The sequence below is a fragment of the Nerophis lumbriciformis genome, linkage group LG20, assembly GCF_033978685.3.
Source record: "Nerophis lumbriciformis linkage group LG20, RoL_Nlum_v2.1, whole genome shotgun sequence".
Taxonomy (NCBI): domain Eukaryota; kingdom Metazoa; phylum Chordata; class Actinopteri; order Syngnathiformes; family Syngnathidae; genus Nerophis; species Nerophis lumbriciformis.
Genome location: NC_084567.2, coordinates 3980257 through 4002500, shown reverse-complemented (window position 1 = coordinate 4002500; position 22244 = coordinate 3980257). Strand labels below are relative to the sequence as shown.

At 41.4% G+C, this 22244-nt stretch overlaps 1 protein-coding gene, 1 non-coding gene and 1 pseudogene across 3 annotated transcripts in view; 1 reads left to right on the top strand and 2 right to left on the bottom strand.

The window, feature by feature from the left end:
* The window catches only part of LOC133619201 (uncharacterized), a 14267-nt gene extending 981 nt beyond the window's left edge, over positions 1 to 13286 (top strand). Inside the window, exons 2-3 of one of the 2 annotated variants that reach the window (XM_072915402.1) lie at positions 1079 to 1354; positions 11242 to 13286. In XM_072915402.1, coding sequence (XP_072771503.1) covers positions 1079 to 1354; positions 11242 to 12776 — 1811 coding nt within the window. In that variant the 3' untranslated portion in view covers positions 12777 to 13286. The remainder of the gene's footprint in view (positions 1 to 1078; positions 1355 to 11241) is intronic. The other variant, XM_072915403.1, reaches the window with a different exon arrangement.
* On the bottom strand, positions 10082 to 10200 carry LOC133619890 (5S ribosomal RNA). Its single transcript, XR_009817471.2, has one exon. It is a non-coding gene; the product is annotated as a 5S ribosomal RNA (ribosomal RNA).
* Positions 13287 to 15870: 2584 nt separating the features above from the next.
* Positions 15871 to 21912, bottom strand: LOC140679655 (uncharacterized; annotated as a pseudogene).
* Between the last annotated feature and the right edge of the window lie 332 nt (positions 21913 to 22244).

Here is a 22244-nt window from a genome sequence, read left to right as displayed (position 1 = left end):
TACTCAAAAGCTGACAGTGCGGCTTTTAACCCGGTGCGCTTTATATATGGATTAATATTACGATTCATTTTCATAAAGTTTCGATCTCGCAACTTCGGTAAACAGCCGCCATCTTTTTTCCCGGTAGAACAGGAAGCGCTTCTTCTTCTACGCAAGCAACCGCCAAGGTAAGCACCCGCCCCCATAGAACAGGAAGCGCTTCTTCTTCTACTGTAAGCAACCACCCGCCCGCGTAGAAGAAGAAAAAGCGCGCGGATATTACCGTACCGGTACGTTTCATTTCCTTTGTGTGTTTACATCTGTAAAGACCACAAAATGGCTCCTACTAAGCGTCAGGGATCCGGTTCATGAAAAGACGCAATCTCTCCATCCGCACACGGATTACTATTTCACAGCAACTGATATTCCTGTGAACCGCACTGTGGATACAACGGGAGCACGTACGGTGAATATTCGCACCACAGGGAATGAGAAGTCATCCTTCACTGTGGTTCTAGCTTGCCATGCTAATGGCCAGAAACTTCCACCCATGGTGATATTCAAAAGGAAGACCTTGCCAAAAGAGACCTTTCCAGCCGGCGTCATCATAAAAGCTAACTCGAAGGGATGGATGAAGAAAAGATGAGCGAGTGGTTAAGGTAAGTTTAAGTTTACGCGAAGAGGCCGGGTGGCTTTTTTCACGCAGCTCTGTCCATGTTGATATACGTATGTTTGTGATTGCACATTTGCGTACATTTTGGGAGTGAACAGAGTTGTTAGAACGCTGGTTTTTAATATATTATTAAAGTTTGACTGACCTATCTGACTGTTTTTTTGACATTCCTTTAGCGCAGTTAGATGCGGCTTACAACACCGGGCGGCTTATAGGTGGACAAAGTTTTGAAATATGCCGTTCATTGAAGGCGCGGCTTTTAACCCAGGGCGCCTTATGGTGCGGAAAATACGGTAGCTTAACTACAGTTCCCAGAAGCGGGGCGTTAGCCTCACTCCTTTTTGAACCCGTAGTGATACCAAACAGCCCTACTACACACACATACAGTATATAAGAAAGTGTGTTTTTGTTGTTTGTGTCTTGCAGACGTCCAGCAGCTGATCGGTAATCCAGAAGAAGTTTCCCCTCAGTTAGGGGGGAGCTCCACTTTGAAGCAGGAGACTCCACAACCACCCTGCATTAAAAAGGAAGAGGAGGAACTCTGCATCACTCGGGAGGGAGAGTGTCTTCTAGGACGAGAGGAAGCTGATTACACCAAGTTTCCACTGAGTATTCTCTCTGTGAAGACTGAAGATGATGAAGAGAAACCACAAGACGAAGACGAGGTTGAAGAACCTTTGAACTGCGATAAAGACTGTGAAGGTAAAAATGTTCGAGCTGCTCAGTTTGTAGCAAAAGCTTTTCTCAAAATAGCTCTTTGACTCAACACATAAGTGCAGGTGAGCCAGTATAGATTATATATATATATATATATATATATATATATATATATATATGTATATATATATATACAGGGTGTACACCGCCTTCCGCCCGATTGTAGCTGAGATAGGCTCCAGCGCCCCCCGCGACCCCAAAGGGAATAAGCGGTAGAAAATGGATGGATATATATATATATATATATATATATATATATATATATATATATATATATATATATATATATATATATATATATATGTATGTGTGGGGAAAAAAAATCACAAGACTATTTCATCTCTACAGGCCTGTTTCATGAGGGGGGTACCCTCAATCGTCAGGAGATTTTAATGGGAGCATTTGCATACCATGGTTTATATAGGGCACAGAGTGGGTGGGTACAGGCTGGCCTAGGGGCGTGGTGATTGGTTCATGTGTTACCTAGGAGGTGTTTCCGTCTATGGCGGCATGTTGTTACAATTTCGCTGCGCTTGTTGAGGGATGACAGGTCTGGACGGTAGATAATAAACAGTTTCTCTTTCAAGCATAGGTTGCATCTTTTATTACCACTATTGTAAGGTGTGCTGGATGCAAGAATTTGCCATGTTATTGAATATTCAACATTATTGTCTTTGAGGTCCCAGATGTGTTTGCTGAGTTCTGTGGTATTTCACAGGTTTTTGTTCCTGAAAGAAGCCTTGTGGTTGTTCCATCTGGTTTTGAATTCACCCTCGGTTAATCCTACATATGTGTCGGATGTGTTAATGTCCTTGCGTATTACCTTAGATTGGTAGACAACTGATGTTTGTAAGCATCCCCCGTTGAGGGGGCAATCAGGTTTCTTTCGACAGTTACATGCTTTGTTGGTTTTGGATGCGGTGGAAAGCACATTTTTTCCTCCACCCTGAAACAAAAGGAATGCAAAAGGAAACTTACGGATTCAAATCTACCAAGAACCCACCCACAGTTGAGGAACTAAAGGATTTTGAGAACGACATGCTCAAAATGATACAATCAGTCAAATTCAAGCCAATCCGCAACCCACTCCTCACCAAGCTGAAAAATGACAAGGAGCGCATCAAGAAAGTAAACAACCTCATCATAGCTGCCGATAAAACCACAAACTTCTACAGAATGGACATACCAGAACACCACACCTTACTGGACAGAAGCATCACCAAATCATACAAAAAATCGCAACCCAACACCTTACAGAACATCCACCTGGAAAATAAAAGGATCGCGGCTGAACTGGACATTGAGGACAGGGTGGACGCCACAGCCAACAAGGAAGCCTTCATCACATTGAAGGATCACAAACCCAACTTCGCAAATAACCCAACATGCCGACTAATAAACCCAACTAAATCTGAAATAGGAAAAATCAGCAAAATAATCCTGGACAGAGTCAACACAAAAATCAAGGACAAAACACCACTCAACCAATGGAGAAATACAGCAGCAGTAATCAAATGGTTCAACAACATCCAAGACAAACAACAGCACAACTTTATCTCCTTTGATATCGAGGAATTTTACCCTTCCATCACGCAAGACCTACTGACTCAAGCACTAGACTTCGCCTCAGACTACGACTCAATCACAGGCAACGAAAGAAACATCATCATCCACGCAAAAAACTCCATTCTCATCCACAACAGTACACCATGGCAAAAAAAGAACAATGCAACATTTGACGTCACTATGGGAAGTTTTGACGGAGCAGAAACGTGTGAACTCGTTGGGAGTTTCCTCCTCTCCCAGCTCGCTAGCCTCAATCTGAACCTTGGTATTTACCGTGATGACGGACTGGCAGTGTGTCGCGCCTCGCCAAGGAGCAGCGAGAATACCAAGAAGCGCATATGCCAAATTTTCAAAGAGAACGGCCTACGGATCACGATTGAAGCCAACAAGCAAACCGTCAACTTCCTTGACGTCACTTTCAACCTGAGAAATAACAGCTACCAACCATTCACAAAACCCAACACAACACTCCAATACGTGCACCATGACAGCAACCATCCACCCACCACCACGAAAAGAATACCTACCGGAATCAATAAAAGGCTATCGATGCTGTCATCTAGCAAAGCTGAATTTGACCAAGCAACCCCCCCGTACCAAAAAGCCCTTGATGAAAGCGGATACAATTTCACCCTCACCTATGAACCCACGCCAGGAAACCAGCCAAAAAAGAACAGAAAACGAAACGGCATCATCTGGTACAACCCCCCATACAGCAAAAACGTCTCAACGAACATTGGACACAAATTCCTCAACCTGATTGACAAACACTTTCCCAAAGACAACAACCTAAGAAAAGTATTCAACAAGAACAACATCAAATTGAGCTACAGCTGCATGAACAATATACGACAAATCATCTCAAACCACAACAAAACAATTGCAAATGAGCCGTCGACCCCCAGTCAGAACGACTCCAAAACCAACAAAGTATGTAACTGTCGAAAGAAACCTGATTGCCCCCTCAACGGGGGATGCTTACAAACATCAGTTGTCTACCAATCTAAGGTAATACGCAAGGACATTAACACATCCGACACATATGTAGGATTAACCGAGGGTGAATTCAAAACCAGATGGAACAACCACAAGGCTTCTTTCAGGAACAAAAACCTGCGAAATACCACAGAACTCAGCAAACACATCTGGGACCTCAAAGACAATAATGTTGAATATTCAATAACATGGCAAATTCTTGCATCCAGCACACCTTACAATAGTGGTAATAAAAGATGCAACCTATGCTTGAAAGAGGAACTGTTTATTATCTACCGTCCAGACCTGTCATCCCTCAACAAGCGCAGCGAAATTGTAACAACATGCCGCCATAGACGGAAACACCTCCTAGGTAACACATGAACCAATCACCACGCCCCTAGGCCAGCCTGTACCCACCCACTCTGTGCCCTATATAAACCATGGTATGCGAATGCTCCCATTAAAATCTCCTGACGATTGAGGGTACCCCCCTCATGAAACAGGCCTGTAGAGATGAAATAGTCTTGTGATTTTTTTTCCCCACACATACATATATTGCGCTCTACTACGGTATCGAGCACTATTTTTTGGATAACCTTATTAAGACATATATATATATATATATATATATATATATATATAAAGGTACATGTATATGCATATAAAGGTATATACACCATAGGTGTAATATGATCAAACTTTCTTGTTCTTGTCAAAAGTCTAGCAGCCGCATTTTGTACCAACTGTAGTCTTTCAATGTTAGACATAGGGAGACCCAAAAATAACACATTATAGTAATAGAGACGAGACGTAACGAACACATGAATAATGATCTCAGCGTCGCTGGTGGACAAAATGGAACACATTTAGCGATATGACGGAGATGAAAGAAGGCTGTTTTTGTAACTTGTATGATATATTGTAGCGACCCGGAAGAGTTAGTGCTGCAAGGGTTTCTGGGTATTTGTTCTGTTGTGTTTATGTTGTGCTACGGTGCAGATGTTCTCCCGAAATGTGTTTGTCTTTCTTGTTTGGTGTGGGTTCACAGTGTGGCGCACATTTGTAACAGTGTAGTTGTATATACGGCCACCCTCAGCATGACCTGTATGGCTGTTGACCAAGTATACAGGGCATTCACTTATGTGTGTGAAAAGCCGTAGATATTATGTGACTGGGCTGGCACGTAGAGGCAGTGCTTTTAAGGTTTATTGGCGCTCTGTACTTCTCCCTACGCCCGTGTACACAGCGGCGTTTTAAAAAGTCATAAATGTTACTTTTTGAAACCGATACCGATCATTTTGAAACCGATACCGATCATTTCCGATTTACATTTTAAAGCATTTATCGGCCGACATCCCTACTGCAAATATTTTTTAGAGGATTTTCGAGATAAAGGGAAGGTGGGACACCGGCGAGTAGTTTAATGAGGTCAGGATCGAGGTTATGTCTTTTGAGCAGAGAATGAATAGCCGCTTTTTTGAATGCTAGGGGAACAGTGCCAGAGGAAAGTGATAAGTTTATAATATTTAGCACTGATGGACCTAATAATACAAAAAGCTCCTTGACAAGTTTCTCAGGAAGTGGGTCAAGTAAACATGTTCTTTGTTTTATCCCACTTACACGCCGCAGTAGTTCCTCTAATGTTATTTCATCATAAAGAAAGATACTATTTTGGAGGGCAAAATCCGTCGTACATACATTTGTATCTGTGTTAATAGAACCCAGTTGTAGCTGGGACGCGTTGTCTTTAAACTCCTTTCTAATTAGTTCGATTTTCGTTTTAACAAAGTTCATAAAGTCATCTGCCGAGTGGGTGGAGCTACTGGCAGGTGTCCTTTTTTGGGTTAGCGATGCTACTGTACTGAACACATATTTAGTATCATTTTTATTGAGGCGGATGAGATTGGAGCAGTAATTAGCTAAGGTAAGCATGCGTTTATAAATTAGTAAAATATCACTCCATGCTTGATGGAAAACCTCAAGTTTAGTTGCATGCCATTTGCGTTCCAGCTTTCTACATGATAGTTTAAGAGCTCTAGTTTCTTCTGTAAACCATGGGGTACGCCTTTTAGGGGCCTTCTTTAGCTTTAGCGGTGCTATACTATCAATGGTGTCGCGTATGGCATCGTTAAAGTTTTAAGTGAGGTTATCGATAGAGCCCACATAATTTGGGAATGGCACTATTACCGAAGGCAGTAGGCAAGCAAGAGTCATAGTTATGACAGAATTAATTTTGCGCCTGCTAAAGCAGCGGTTATTATTAGCTTGTTGACAATGAATCAGAACTTCGAATTTTATAAGGTAATGATTGGGACATTTCTTTAGTGTGTGAGAGTATCATAACTTGGGAGGTTACAAGGACTCCATCTATCATATTACCGTTGTGATGCGTGGGTTGATTTATTATTTGTGTAAGACCACAGCTATCAATTATAGTCTGGCGCGCCACACACTGATGAGGTATTCAAATGGATATTATAATTATATTATCTGCGTGCGTCACTAGATCAGCGACAAACTCTGAAAATTCACTGATAAAGTGCGAATATGGCCCAGGGGGGCGGGTAGATAACAGCTAGGTAGAGAGGTAGCGGCGTGACAGACCCCATAGTAAGCACCTAACATTATTTATATTTATTCCTTAGGTTAGGGGTAATGTTAAGGTTTTCATTGTACATTAGTGCGACCACTCCACCCCTTTTAAGGGGACGGGCAATATAAGCATTCGTATAGTTAGGAGGAGATGCCACGTTAAGAGGGAAAAATTAATCTTCTTTGAGCCAGGTTTCGCTGAGACCAATGACCAAAGATAGTTGTTTCTAATGAGCTCGTTAATTACCATATTTTCCGGACAATAGGGCGCACCGGGTTGTAAGGCGCACTGCCGATGAATGGTCTATTCTTGATCTTTTAATGGTGGTTCTTTGGTCAAAATGTTGCATAGATGATGTTTTACAGATCATCTTCAAGCCGCTTTCTGACAGTCGCTTCCGGATGCACCGTTTTGTGGGCTGTCTTATTTATGTGGCTCACCTTCGACAGCGTCTTCTCCCCATCATCTTTGTTGTAGCGGTGTAGCGTGCAAGGACGGGAGTGGAAGAAGTGTCAAAAGATGGAGCTAACTGTTTTAACGCCATTCAGACTTACCTCAATCAATAACGGAGCAGTATCTCCACATCCGGAAACAACAACAACGGAAATGTGTCCCGTGAAAAAACGCCCGACCGGAACTCTAATAACTAAAGTTCCTTGGGTGAATAATGTTAACTCACTACACCGGTATGTTTTAGTGCTTTCATGGCGAGTTTACTGACAGATATAAGTAAGAACTTTACACTACTTTATATTAGAAATGGCAACAGCGGAGTATGAATGTCCCATAACAAGAGGATAGAGAAAAATAAGCTTTTTGACTCGGCACATACTACAAAGGCGGATGCGCGCAATTTTTCAGGATTAATGCAGATCCGAAATACACATCAGCAGGTACCAGAAGGTAAGAAAAGTTGCTTTTACATAATATTGCGAAACAAAATGCCAGATAATGTCTTACCTTATACACACACCATAATAATACAATAGTATAATACTATTACTATAGTATTACTATTATAGTATGTGGAAGCACGTTACAATCCATTAAGCGGTGCGTCTTAATTGCTTACCAAAGTCGTACTAAAACATTTTAATAGATTTTTGAGCGCCGTGTGTACCGTATTTTCCGCACTATAAGGCGCACCTAAAAACCACAAATTTACTCAAAAGCTGACAGTGCGCCTTATAACCCGGTGCGCTTTATATATGGATAAATATTAAGATTCATTTTCATAAAGTTTCGGTCTCGCAACTTCGGTAAACAGCCGCCATCTTTTTTCCCGGTAGAACAGGAAGCGCTTCTTCTTCTACGCAAGCAACCGCCAAGGTAAGCACCCGCCCCCATAGAACAGGAAGCGCTTCTTCTTCTACTGTAAGCAACCACCCGCCCGCGTAGAAGAAGAAAAAGGGCGCGGATATTACCGTACGTTTCATTTCCTTTGTGTGTTTACATCTGTAAAGACCACAAAATGGCTCCTACTAAGCGACAGGTTTCCGGTTCATGAAAAGACGCAATCTCTCCATCCGCACACGGATTACTATTTCACAGCAACTGATATTCCTGTGAACCGCACTGTGGATACAACGGGAGCACGTACGGTGAATATTCGCACCACAGGGAATGAGAAGTCATCCTTCACTGTGGTTCTAGCTTGCCATGCTAATGGCCAGAAACTTCCACCAATGGTGATATTCAAAAGGAAGACCTTGCCAAAAGAGAGCTTTCCAGCCGGCGTCATCATAAAAGCTAACTCGAAGGGATGGATGAAGAAAAGATGAGCGAGTGGTTAAGGTAAGTTTAAGTTTACGCGAAGAGGCCGGGTGGCTTTTTTCACGCAGCTCCGTCCATGTTGATATACGACTCCATGCGCGCCCACATCACGCTGGTTTTTAATATATTATTAAAGTTTGACTGACCTATCTGACTGTTTTTTTGACATTCCTTTAGCGCAGTTAGATGCGGCTTACAACACCGGGCGGCTTATAGGTGGACAAAGTTTTGAAATATGCCGTTCATTGAAGGCGCGGCTTATAACCCAGGGCGCCTTATGGTGCGGAAAATACGGTAATGTTCTATATTTTCAATGGAACATATAAAATGTTGGTGGTGTTTACTTGAGACATATTGCCATCATAGTGCAGCCTACCCTTATCTCTTACGTTTGACTGCCATCTACACTTATCATTAGACCATGTACCAAATAAAATAGCTTCGAGGTGGATAAGCTCAACCAAAATTATTCCGTACATTAGGCGCATCGAGTTTTGAGGGGAAAAAAGGATTTTAAGTGCGCCCTATAGTACAGAAAATACGGTAGTAACGTTTTGGGGAACAATGATCTGATGTTTAAAAAGCCTATATTATAGGTAGTGGACTGTTTTGAGGATTTTTTGTTAATGTTATCCATAATAGTCATATTAATAATGTTATGTTTGTTTTGTATAGTGCGCCTTAAATAATTTGAATAATATATTATTGATATGATGGGGATTTTCAGATTGTTTGCTTGGTGCTGCGATAGATTGAACGCGTCATTATTTGCCACCTCAGTAGAATGCATGTTCACATCTGGTACAGTCACTACAGAAAAAACATTGCGAATTGTGTATAAATCTACGAGAAATGCTATGTGTGCAGGGATTATCCAGCCTGGCGCTGGTTAGTTCTAGCTTAACTGACTCCTTACTCGGTTTAACAGACACTGTAATTGCCTGTGTCCCAGATTGCTCTAGTGTAGTTAGTCAAGTGTGACTTAACCAGTAATCTATGTTTCTAGATAGAGTGATGGCGCCTTCCCGGTTAGGGTGAAGGCCGTCCCTCACCAGCAAGCCCGGTTTCCCCCAGAAAGACGGCCAATTATCAGTGAACGTTCTCTACAAAAACTAGCCAGCCACTTGTTAAGCGAGACTAATCTGCTATACCTCTCATCTTTGCCTCTCACAGGCAGGAGGCCAGAGACAAGTACTCGATGCCTGGACATCTTTCTAGCGAGATTACAAGTCCAAGCTATGTTCCTCTTTGTAATCTCTGACTGGCTCATCCTAGTGTCATTGGAGCCAACGTGTACAACTATGTTTGCGTAGCTATAGTGGTGCAATTGGCCTGTCGTACAAGTTTACTAGGCCTACTGCTAGTTAGCTCCCTAAGATTAGCTTCAATGTCAGGTGCTCTGACTCTGGGAATACACTTAATTATGGCTGGTTTGTTTCGGGTGATGGAGACCCCTATGACTAAGGGTGCCCGGTAGCCTGGGGTGTAGGACTAGCTAAAAGGCTAAATCTATTATGCGTCTCAACCGGTTCACCTTTGCTTGTAGGCCGCTTAGGGCTGCTACAAACTGGGCTAGTCAGCTCGCTACAGCTAATGCTAGTGTCCGCCGCGTCTAAAGTTACGAAATTACTCTGCTCTAGTTGGCGGACAAGGTCCTCTAGTAGGGCCAACCTTTCCATGAGAACGGTGCACGAAGAGCAGGGAGCCATACTCACGTTGTTTCTTTCACCGAGTCAAGTTCTTGCTGTCTTTGGTGGTTGCAACGTGTGGCAGCAGGTTCCTACAGACCGTCACCACGCTCAAGCTTACAGCACCTGGTATTCCCAGGCGGTCTCCCATCCAAGTACTAACCAGGCCCGACCCTGCTTAACTTCCAAGATCGGACGAGATCGGGCGTGCTCAAGGCAGTAATGCTGTAAGTCATTAGTTGACTGCTAATTGGGCAGTTTTAACTGCGCTAATATTTGGCACCAAGTTCTACGTATCTACATGTGCACAGCAGGGGAGCTGGGTAACTTATGAGAGTAGTATGTGTGTTTGTGAGAATGTCAACGTGTTGTCTGAGTGACGTCAGTGAGTGAGCGGGCGAGTAAAGAGAGAGCAGCAGGACAGGTGTAACAACTACATTATACCTGTCACTATTTAAACTCCTTGTGCAGATCTGAATGCTTATTATTTAAATGTTGACCTAAGTCTGAAGCAAAGGTGGTAATACTAATCACCACATTTGGCGAGGCGTGTTTTAAAGCAGCTGTTGTGAGAGTAGTGTATGTGTGTGTGCACCTTTAAGAGTGGCAGTATGTGGGCTGAGTGTCCGTGAGTGGGCGAGTAAGGAGAGGTAGTGGTAGCATGTGCAGGAGTGTTAATAGCATGGTGGATGTCCGGTTGTGCCCTGTGGAAATAATAAATAAAATGAGCAAGTTGTAACTAATTACGGCCTCGTCCTTCCGACCAAAGAGCGGAGCTTTATGGACCCAGTGTTACCCCCGACAAAACATGGGCCCTGGAGGGAACATCTTCCCTGCGCTCCTCGACCACGGTCTGGGAGCCCACGAACAGGAAAGGTGTAAAGCAACCCTTGCAGAGCGGCGGCTCCCTGTTTAAAGTGTCACCTTTATTGTTAGTTTAGAAGCCCAAATACCTCCATATTGCACTTCACTCACCCTCTTTATTAACCAGTAGAATTGTCCTTTGTTGCCTTTCTTCCTCTCCACCATGTTATTGATTGTATGCACTTTGTGTGTGCGTTTTGACACACTCAACATCATGCGCCTCGGCTCTGTAGTCACCATCATTTCATTCAGATGAAAGAACGGTACCGGTACTTTTCAAAGGTGCTATAGTACCGATTTTAATTGATAAGTACCACAATACTTTATTAGTAGCAGTATACTGTACAACCCTACTACACACACATACAGTACATAGAAGAAAGTGTGTTTTTGTTGTTTGTGTCTTGCAGACGTCCAGCAGCTGATCGGTAATCCAGAAGAAGTTTCCCCTCAGTTAGGGGGGAGCTCCACTTTGAAGCAGGAGACTCCACAACCACCCTGCATTAAAAAGGAAGAGGAGGAACTCTGCATCACTCAGGAGGGAGAGTGTCTTCTAGGACGAGAGGAAGCTGATTACACCAAGTTTCCACTGAGTATTCTCTCTGTGAAGACTGAAGATGATGAAGAGAAACCACAAGTGAACAACCTCTTAGCTCCACTATCAGATAGTGAGGCTGAAGACGAGGTTGAAGAACCTTTGAGCAGCGATAAAGACTGTGAAGGTGATATGAGGACTCACACTGAAAACAAACACTCTGAATGCTCAACAAAGAAGAGAGGTAGAACATGTTTTAACTGCTCAGTTTGTGGTCAAAGTTTTACTAAAAAGAGCAGTTTCACTAAACACGTGAGAACACACACAGGTGAAAAACCATTTAAGTGTTCAGTTTGTAGCAAAGGTTTTTCTCAAAATAGCACTTTGACTCGACACATGAGAACCCACACAGGAGAAAAACCATTTAATTGTTCAATTTGTAGCAAAGGTTTTTCTCAAAATACCCATTTCACTCGACACATGATAACACACACAGGTGAAAAAGCATTTAAGTGTTCAGTTTGTGGCAAAAGCTTTTCTCGAAATAGATTTTTGAGTCGACACATGAGAACACACACGGGAGAAAAAGCATTTAAAGGTTTTTCTCAAAATACCCATTTCACTCGACACATGAGAACACACACAGGTGAAAAAGCATTTAAGTGTTCAGTTTGTGGCAAACGCTTTTCTCAAAATAGCTTTTTGAGTCGACACATGAGAACACACACAGGTGAAAAACCATTTAAGTGTTCAGTTTGTTGCAAAGGTTTTTCTCAAAATTGCTATTTGACTCAACACATGAGAACACACACAGGTGAAAAACCATTTAAGTGTTCAGTTTGTGGCAAAAGCTTTTCTCAAAATTGCCATTTCACTCGACACATGAGAACACACACAGGAGGAAAAATATTTAATTGTTCAGTTTGTGGCAAACGCCTTTCTCAAAATAGCTCTTTGACTCGACACATGAGAACACATACAGGTGAAAAACCATTTAATTGTTCAGTTTGTGGCAAAAGCTTTTCTCGAAATAGCTATTTGACTAAACACATGAGAGAACACACAGGTGAAAAAACATTTAATTGCTCAGTTTGTGACAAAAGCTTTTTTCAAAATAGCCATTTGACTCAACACATGAGAGCACACACAGGTGAAAAACCATTTAGTTGTTCAGTTTGTGACAAAAGCTTTTGTCGAAATAGCCATTTGACTCAACACATTAGAACACACACAGGTGAAAAACCATTTAATTGTTCAGTTTGTGGCAACAGCTTTTCTCATAATGGCTCTTTGTGTCGACACATGAGAACACACGCTAGAGAAAAACCATTTAGTTGTTCAGTGTGCTGTAAAAGGTTCACACATAATACAGACGCAGTAAAACACATAAGAACACACAAGGGAAAATAACCAATTAGCTGTTTAGTTTGTGGTATGTTGCTCATATGTGGTGACATCCACCCTACCCAGGACCTCCTCACTGCTTCTTTCACAAATATCTGAGGTATTCATACAAACTTGGATTAGTTGAAGCATAATCTTATCCACTCATGACCCCATGTCTTCTCTGTATCTGAAACCTTCCTGAACAGTAAGATAGATGATGCTTCAAGTGCTTGGTTACTCCTTCTTCAGTCCAGGGACCTGGGGCCTCATGTGTCAAGTTTGTGCACGCTCAAAAACCTGCACTACACCCTTTTTCACTGCAAAGTTGACATGTATCAAAACTGACGTTGACGCATAAGTGATGCTGGGTAACTGTTTGCATAACAAACTGCCAACTTTTACTCCTCAGACTGATTGATGTGCAAATCCGGCCCGTGAGATGAGTTTGCGAAATGTAAATTTCAGCTGCATTTTTTTTTTTATGAAATAAATTGCTGTTCTTAATGTGTCCACTGAATGTCGCAATTCTGTTAGACAAGCAAACAATAGCGAGCAAGTATACTAAGCAAGACGTACGCGGTAAAGCGGGGCTGTGACTCCTCCCCCTCGACCCAACGTAAAACAGGAGTAAAATAACCAATCAGTTTGCCCTTTTCCTGGTTTGAACAACAGCCATGGAAAAAGTCTGTGCACGTGCTTGTATTTATATATATTTTATTTTCAAAGAGGAGTTGTAGATTATTTAATGTTAGATACTTTTACCAACCATTGTTTTAAAACAACATTAAATTGCCTTTATTTTGAAAAACAACGTTGTGGGGTAAGAAACGGAAGTTGCTGGCTTCCAGCGCATGCGCAAATGTACGTGAAGCCAAGCAAAAAGAGGAAGACCGCATGCTATGGTTGTTCGGAGAATTTTCGAATTCCCGATCTTAAAGTCATATGATTCACAGCAAATATAGCAACAAATATCTCAATTGGTATTTTCCAAAGCCACGAAACGTGCATTGAGTTTGGAGCATACTTGCCAACCCTCCCGAATTTTCCGGGAGACTCCCGAAATTCAATGTTTATTTATATAGCCCTTAATCGCAAGTGTCTCAAAGGGCTGCACAAGCCACAACGACATCCCCGGTACAGAGCCCACATAAGGGCAAGGAAAAACTCACCCCAGTGGGACGTCGATGTGAATGACTATGAGAAACCTTGGAGAGGTCCGCATATGTGGGTAACCCCCCCCAACCCCCTAGGGGAGACCGAATGCAATGGATGTCGAGTGGGTCTGACATAATATTGTGAGAGTCCAGTCCATAGTGGATCTAACATAATATTGTGAGAGTCCAGTCCATAGTGGATCCAACATAATAGTAAGAGTACAGTCCATAGTGGATCTAACATAATAGTAAGAGTCCAGTCCATAGTGGATCTAACATAATAGTGAGAGTCCAGTCCATAGTGGATCTAACATAATATTGTGAGAGTCCAGTCCATAGTGGATCTAACATAATAGTAAGAGTACAGTCCATAGTGGATCTAACATAATAGTAAGAGTCCAGTCCATAGTGGATCTAACATAATATTGTGAGAGTCCAGTCCATAGTGGATCTAACATAATAGTAAGAGTCCAGTCCATAGTGGATCTAACATAATAGTAAGAGTCCAGTCCATAGTGGATCTAACATAATATTGTGAGAGTCCAGTCCATAGTGGATCTAACATAATAGTGAGAGTCCAGTCCATAGTGGATCTAACATAATAGTGTGAAAGTCCAGTCCATAGTGGATCTAATATAATAGTGAGAGTCCAGTCCACAGTGGATGTAGCATAATAGTGTGAGAGTCCAGTCCATAGTGGATCTAACATACTATTGTGAGAGTCCAGTCCATAGTGGATCTAACATAATAGTGTGAGAGTCCAGTCCATAGTGGATCTAACATAATATTGTGAGAGTCCAGTCCATAGTGGATCTAACATAATAGTGAGAGTCCAGTCCATAGTGGATCTAACATAATATTGTGAGAGTCCAGTCCATAGTGGATCTAACATAATATTGTGAGAGTCCAGTCCATAGTGGATCTAACATAATAGTAAGAGTCCAGTCCATAGTGGATCTAACATAATAGTGTGAGAGTCCAGTCCATAGTGGATCTAACATAATAGTGTGAGAGTCCAGTCCATAGTGGATCTAACATTATAGTGAGAGTCCAGTCCATAGTGGATCTAACATAATAGTGAGAGTCCAGTCCATAGTGGATCTAACATAATAGTGAGAGTCCAGTCCATAGTGGATCTAACATAATATTGTGAGAGTCCAGTCCATAGTGGATCTAACATAATAGTGTGAGAGTCCAGTCCATAGTGGATCTAACATAATATTGTGAGAGTCCAGTCCATAGTGGATCTAACATAATAGTGAGAGTGCAGTCCATAGTGGATCTAACATAATAGTAAGAGTCCAGTCCATAGTGGATCTAACATAATAGTAAGAGTCCAGTCCATAGAGGATCTAACATAATAGTAAGAGTCCAGTCCGTAGTGGATCTAACATAATAGTAAGAGTCCAGTCCATAGTTGATCTAACATAATAGTGTGAGAGTCCAGTTCATAGTGGATCTAACATAATAGTGTGAGAGTCTAGTCCATAGTGGATCTAACATAATAGTGAGAGTCCAGTCCATAGTGGATCTAACATAATAGTAAGAGTCCAGTCCATAGTGGGGCCAGCAGGAAACCATCCCGAGCGGAGACGGGTCAGCAGCGCAGAGATGTTCAGCTGAAAAGCGACCCGAACTTATAAATTACCACCAGTGTTGAAAGGATCAATTTTCATAGGTACGGAAGTAGTAACAGGTAGCATTTTTTTTTTCACAATGTACTTCTGCCATGACCCGCCCCCGCCAAATTATTATTGGTTGACGTGTGTGTGTGACGATTGCTGATATACGCTTAGTCTCTTACGTGAATGAGATAAATAATATTATTTGATATTTTACAGTAATGTAAAACTGTCAAAACTGTGAAAAAAAACTGCGATTTATAATCCGAAAAATACGGTATAACCCTGTAGGGAGGCGGGGCCGGCAGACCGACAGCGAGGCGTGCTCCGCCGGAGCCCGCTTCAAGATGGCGGCGAGGAGGCGTGGCCAGCAGGCCAACAGGGAGGCAGGGCACACCGGAGCCCTTCCGCTTCCTTGATGGTCCTGCGAACTTGGACGACAGTCAGAGTCGTTCACATTTGGCGCCCAATCGGGAAGGACCATCGGAGGCGGGGGAGGACAATCTCCTGTGGGCCCTCGTGGGGGCGCTCACGGAGCCGCCAGCAACTCGAGGAATCCCGCCAACAGTTGCAGCTCCTGCAGGTGCTCGCGGACCAGCCGGGGGGTGTTTACGATCTACAATATTCTAACAAGGCGTATAACAACAATGCAAAATTTTATTTGGTAACTTTGAACTTCCCAATCAAAAGTTGACAGTAATGAATATATTCTTGTTCTTTATTACCTCCAATCCTCTGTAGGGATGATGCTTGAAACCGGTTTTCCCGGTTGTTCGATAAGAAAAGAACCGAATCCCTTTTTGAGAACCTGTACCCGTTTTCGAGACCACTATAGTAAAGAAAAAGAGTTGGTTCTTTATTCGAAATCCCTGGGAACGAATCCCAAATGGGCAATGTTATGCTCATTTGATTGTAGACTCTTACTGACACCTTGTGGCGATATGAAAATACTACGCGTCATTAGCCTGGCCACTTCCGGGTTGGCAGGCCAGTTCAGTTCATGAGACAATTGAGAAGTAGACAAGTTGTGTTAGCTCTTACAAGCCTTGGAAAAGATAAGTCTGTAAGTAAACTGTTTAACTTGTTTATGTAACTCAATATTAAGGTGGAAAGTGGTTAAATTTAAAACTATCCAATCCAATCCAATCCAATCCACTTTATTTATATAGCACATTTAAACAACAAAATGTTTCCAAAGTGCTGCACAACAATATTAAACACAATTAAAAACAATATAAAATAAATATGATTAAAAACAATTTCAAAAGGGTAAAACCAATTAAAACAGTAAATAGAAATCACAATTTTAAAAACACAGAGGACAACAGAGGACCACACAACTCACGTAGTGTTAAAAGCCAGAGAATAAAAGTGGGAAAACTAAGATGTTTATTGAAAAACGATTTTTGTGCACTGTTTCAATGGATGTTTTGAGGACTTAAAATGGCTGCCAGTCGTGTATTTCCACCATCGAAATAGTTTCAACACTCAGAAGTATTTGTTTGATGATAGTACTGTATATTTGTGTGAAGCTAATATTTACATGTTGTGTATTAAATTTGAGTATGTTAATTGAATCACATAGCTTATACGTTTGTCATTGTGTGTATTTCAGTTTAAAGAAAAGAAAATAACAGTCCAGTGCAAGACAAAAGTAAAGATAGGAAAAGACAAAGCAAGATCAACAACAATAAAGAGCCTAAATGGATTAATCTGCTTTGGAACTTTATTAGACATCTTGGATTGTTTGTTAGCTGTCTGCCTGTGTGTGTAGTTAGTATGTTCCAATAGCAGCAGAAGTGCACTTTTTGGAGAGCTGTATTATTTTCAGTTTTGTGCCCAAGGGACTGATTTTATTTAACACTATATTATTATTTATACACCTATAGTGATCACAGAGACAGGTTGTTTTTGTGTTACTGTATATATTTGTTTTTCTGAAAAATCCCACTTAATATACTTTATTTTTTTAGGGGGGTAACAGTCAATATTTATTTATTTATTTAATTTATTTCTTATAAAATAAAAGTGAGCTTTTGTTAATCCAAATATTGTGTTTTTTTCCATATACAACAACCTATCTGGATTCGATAAGGAATCGGTTCGATAAGAGGATTCGATAAGAGGATTCGATAATAGGCTCGAACTCGATAATTTCTTATCAAACATCATCCCTAATTCTCTGCACGTTGATGTAGACATGTGGTCCAGTCTTCTCTTCACACTGCATATCTCTTACTCGTCCATCTTCTATGACGCTACTAAATTGTGTGCCATCTCATGTGTATCGTGTGCTGGTATGACAATAAACTTCCATGAATCCTGTCAAACACCAGACAGTTAGTGTAGCTCCTTTCCATACACGGCAACACAGGAAAGTTCTTTTTTGTAAAACGGGCGTTTATTGACTCCTTCTTGCTGTACACACCATCCACGCCAACACCCCCTGAGAACTTACAAAATACAGTACATCAGACTTTGATTTCACATCAATAAACACTCAGAAAGAAATTCAATGACAAAAATACAATACCTCGTTGGCTGCTTTTAAGGAAAAGAGGTTCTAATAATCACTTGCACAAATCATGGAATACACTTCAATGTTTGGAGGAGCTGAAGACAACGTGCTCAAGCACCCTCCCCTCTTGCATGTTCTGCCTTGTTTACAGTCCGTGGGGTCGCAACATCACAACAATCCTTCCGCTTCGCAACACAATTAACACAATCCGTTTACATTTTGCTCAGGAGATTTTACAATCACACATTTTCTAATAATATGTTATAACTCTGCATCATTAACTTATGTATTAATATTTATTTATGACACATATTTAACCCTGCAAGACCCAAATATAGGTAAACCTAAAAAAATAAATAAAAAATTTGACCTTTCAGATGTTGTTGTAGGAGGCATTTGATGCAGAAATTGAAGAAAATTTTTTTATGTGTGTTTTTAGAGAAATGTTGTAATATTGCAACATTGGGCTTTGATTTGCAGGGTTGATTGCTTACGTATCCCCATAATGGTATATACCATTAATAATAATCACACATTAGTTATATTTTTATGAAGTCATCTATTACAAATATAATAACTCTTAAAGGGGAACATTATCACCAGACCTATGTACCGGTAAGCGTCAATATATACCTTGATGTTGCAGAAAAAAGACCATATATTTTTTTAACCGATTTCCGAACTCTAAATGGGTGAATTTTGGCGAAATAAACGCCTTTCTAATATTCGCTCTCGGAGCGATGACATCACAATGTGACGTCGCATCGGGAAGCAATCCGCCATTTTCTCAAACACCGAGTCAAATCAGCTCTGTTATTTTCCGTTTTTTCGACTGTTTTCCGTACCTTGGAGACATCATGCCTCGTCGGTGTGTTGTCGGAGGGTGTAACAACACCAACAGGGACGGATTCAAGTTGCACCAGTGGCCCAAAGATGCCAAAGTGGCAAGAAATTGGACGTTTGTTCCGCACACTTTACCGACGAAAGCTATGCTACGACAGAGATGGCAAGAATGTGTGGATATCCTGCAACACTCAAAGCAGATGCATTTCCAACGATAAAGTCAAAGAAATCTGCCGCCAGACCCCCATTGAATCTGCCGGAGTGTGTGAGCAATTCAGGGACAAAGGCCCTCGGTAGCACGGCAAGCAATGGCGGCAGTTTGTTCCCGCAGACGAGCGAGCTAAACCCCCCTGGATGTCTTGGCTCACACCATCCCTTATGCCACCGAAGATGATCAAGAGAAGAATATCGACCCTAGCTTCCCTGGCCTGCTGACATCAACTCCAAAACTGGACTGATCAGCTTTCAGGAAAAGAGCATGGATGAGGGTATGTCTACAGAATATATTAATTGATTGAAATTGGTCTGTCTGCACTCTCAAAGTGCATGTTGTTGCCAAATGTATTTCATATGCTGTAAACCTAGTTCATAGTTGTTAGTTTCCTTTAATGCCAAACAAACACATACCAATCGTTGGTTGGAAGGCGATCGCCGAATTCGTCCTCGCTTTCTCCCGTGTCGCTGGCTGTCGTGTCGTTTTCGTCGGTTTCGCTTGCATACGGTTCAAACCAATATGGCCCAATAGCTTCAGTTTCTTCTTCAATTTGGTTTTCGCTACCTGCCTCCACACTACAACCATCCGTTTCAATACATGCGTAATCTGTTGAATCGCTTAAGCCGCTGAAATCCGAGTCTGAATCCGAGCTAATGTCGCTATAGCTTGCTGTTCTTTCCGCCATGTTTGTTTGTGTTGGCTTCACTATGTGACGTCACAGGAAAATGGACGGGTGTATATAACGATGGTTAAAATCAGGCACTTTGAAGCTTTTTTTTAGGGATATTGCGTGATGGGTAAAATTTTGAAAAAAACTTCGAAAAATATAATAAGCCACTGGGAACTGATTTTTAATGGTTTTAACCATTTTGAAATTGTGATAATGCACACGTCATAGTTACCTCCAGTGTTGCTTTGTGTGCAAATTCTTTCATTTTATTTATCTTAGCAATATCCAGTGTTGTGGTATTTCAAGTAATTGGAATCCAGTGTGCTTTGGGGCCCTATTGTAGTGAATCACACATTGGAAAGTTCTCTTCTCGTCCGAGAAGTGTTGTATCCCAAATAGCTGCAATCGCTTTCTCTTAAGGTATTCATGTTTGATTTCCACAAGTGTCTGTACATGTAGGAGAAGGAGAAACACGGGCATGTCTGGATGACTCGCCTCCATATTTCCAGTGGTTAGCTCTGAGTTACGAAACCACTTTATGGGGGTTGGGTTGTGGGTGTTAATTGTTCATATGTCTCTGATTTGCACATCAATCAGTTTGAGGAGTAGAAGTTGGCACTTTTTGGGACTGATTAATTGAGATGTTTATTGACATCTTAAATAATTGAATCCATGTAATAATTTAAAAAGGCAAATGAATGGCACAAAAAGCCAAAACGATTGTTTCCATTGTGGTCCATTGTGGGAACTGTTACCCATCATCGTCAACGTCAGTTTTGATACATGTCAACTTTGCAGTGAAAAAGGGTGTAGTGCAGGTTTTTGAGCGTGCACCAACTTGACACATGAGGCCCCAGGTCCCTGGACTGAAGAAGGAGTAACCAAGCACTTGAAGCATCATCTATCTTACTGTTCAGGAAGGTTTCACATACAGAGAAGACATGGGGTCATGAGTAGATAAGATTATGCTCCAAATAATCCAAGTTTGTATGAATACCTCAGATATTTGTGAAAGAAGCAGTGAGGAGGTCCTGGGTAGGGTGGATGTCACCACATATGAGCAACATACCACAAACTAAACAGCTAATTGGTTATTTTCCCTTGTGTGTTCTTATGTGTTTTACTGCGTCTGCATTATGTGTGAACCTTTTACAGCACACTGAACAACTAAATGGTTTTTCTCCAGCGTGTGTTCTCATGTGTCGACACAAAGAGCCATTATGAGAAAAGCTGTTGCCACAAACTGAACAATTAAATGGTTTTTCACCTGTGTGTGTTCTAATATGTTGAGTCAAATGGCTATTTCGACAAAAGCTTTTGTCACAAACCGAACAACTAAATGGTTTTTCACCTGTGTGTGTTCTCATGTGTTTAGTCAAATCCCTATTTTGAGAAAACCTTTTGCCACAAACTGAACAATTAAATGGTTTTTCACCAGTGTGTGTTCTCATATGTTTAGTCAAACTGCAATTTCGAGAAAAGCTTTTGTCACAAACTGAACAATTAAATGGTTTTTCATCTGTGTGTGTTCTCGTGTGTTGAGTCAAAGAGCCATTTTGAGAAAAGCTTTTGCCACAAACCGAACATTTAAATGGTTTTTCACCTGTGTGTGTTCTCATGTGTTGAGTCAAATGGCTATTTTGAGAAAAGCTTTTGCCACAAACTGAACAACTGAATGTTTTTTCACATGTGCGTGTTCTCATGTGTAGAGTCAAACTGCTCTTTTTAGTGAAACTTTTAGCACAAACCGAGCAGCTCAAACATGTTTTACCTCTCTTCTTTGTAGAGCATTCAGAGTGTTTGTTGTCAGTGTGAGTCCTCATATCACCTTCACAGTCTTTATCGCTGCTCAAAGGTTCTTCAACCTCGTCTTCAGCCTCACTATCTGATAGTGGAGCTAAGAGGTCGTCTACTTGTGGTTTCTCTTCATCATCTTCAGTCTTCACAAAGAGAATATTCAGTGGAAACTTGGTGTCATCAGCTTCCTCTCGTCCTAGAAGACACTCTCCCTCCTGAGTGATGCAGAGTTCCTCCTCTTCCTTTTTAATGCAGGGTGGTTGTGGAGTCTCCTGCTTCAAAGTGGAGCTCCCCCCTAACTGAGGGGAAACTTCTTCTGGATTACCGATCAGCTGCTGGATGTCTGCAAGACACAAACAACAAAAACACAATTTCTTCTATGTACTGTATGTGTGTGTAGTAGGGTTGTACAGTATACTGCTACTAATAAAGTATAGTGGTACTAATCAATTAAAATCGGTACTATATCACCTTTGAAAAGTACCGGTACCGTTCTTTCATCTGAATGAAATGATGGTGACTACAGAGCCAAGGCGCATGATGTTGAGTGTGTCAAAACGCACACACAAAGTGCATACAAGCAATAACATGGTGGAGAGGAAGAAAGGCAACAAAGGACAATTCTACTGGTTAATAAAGAGGGTGTGTGAAGTGTAAATAGTGACAGGTTGTAG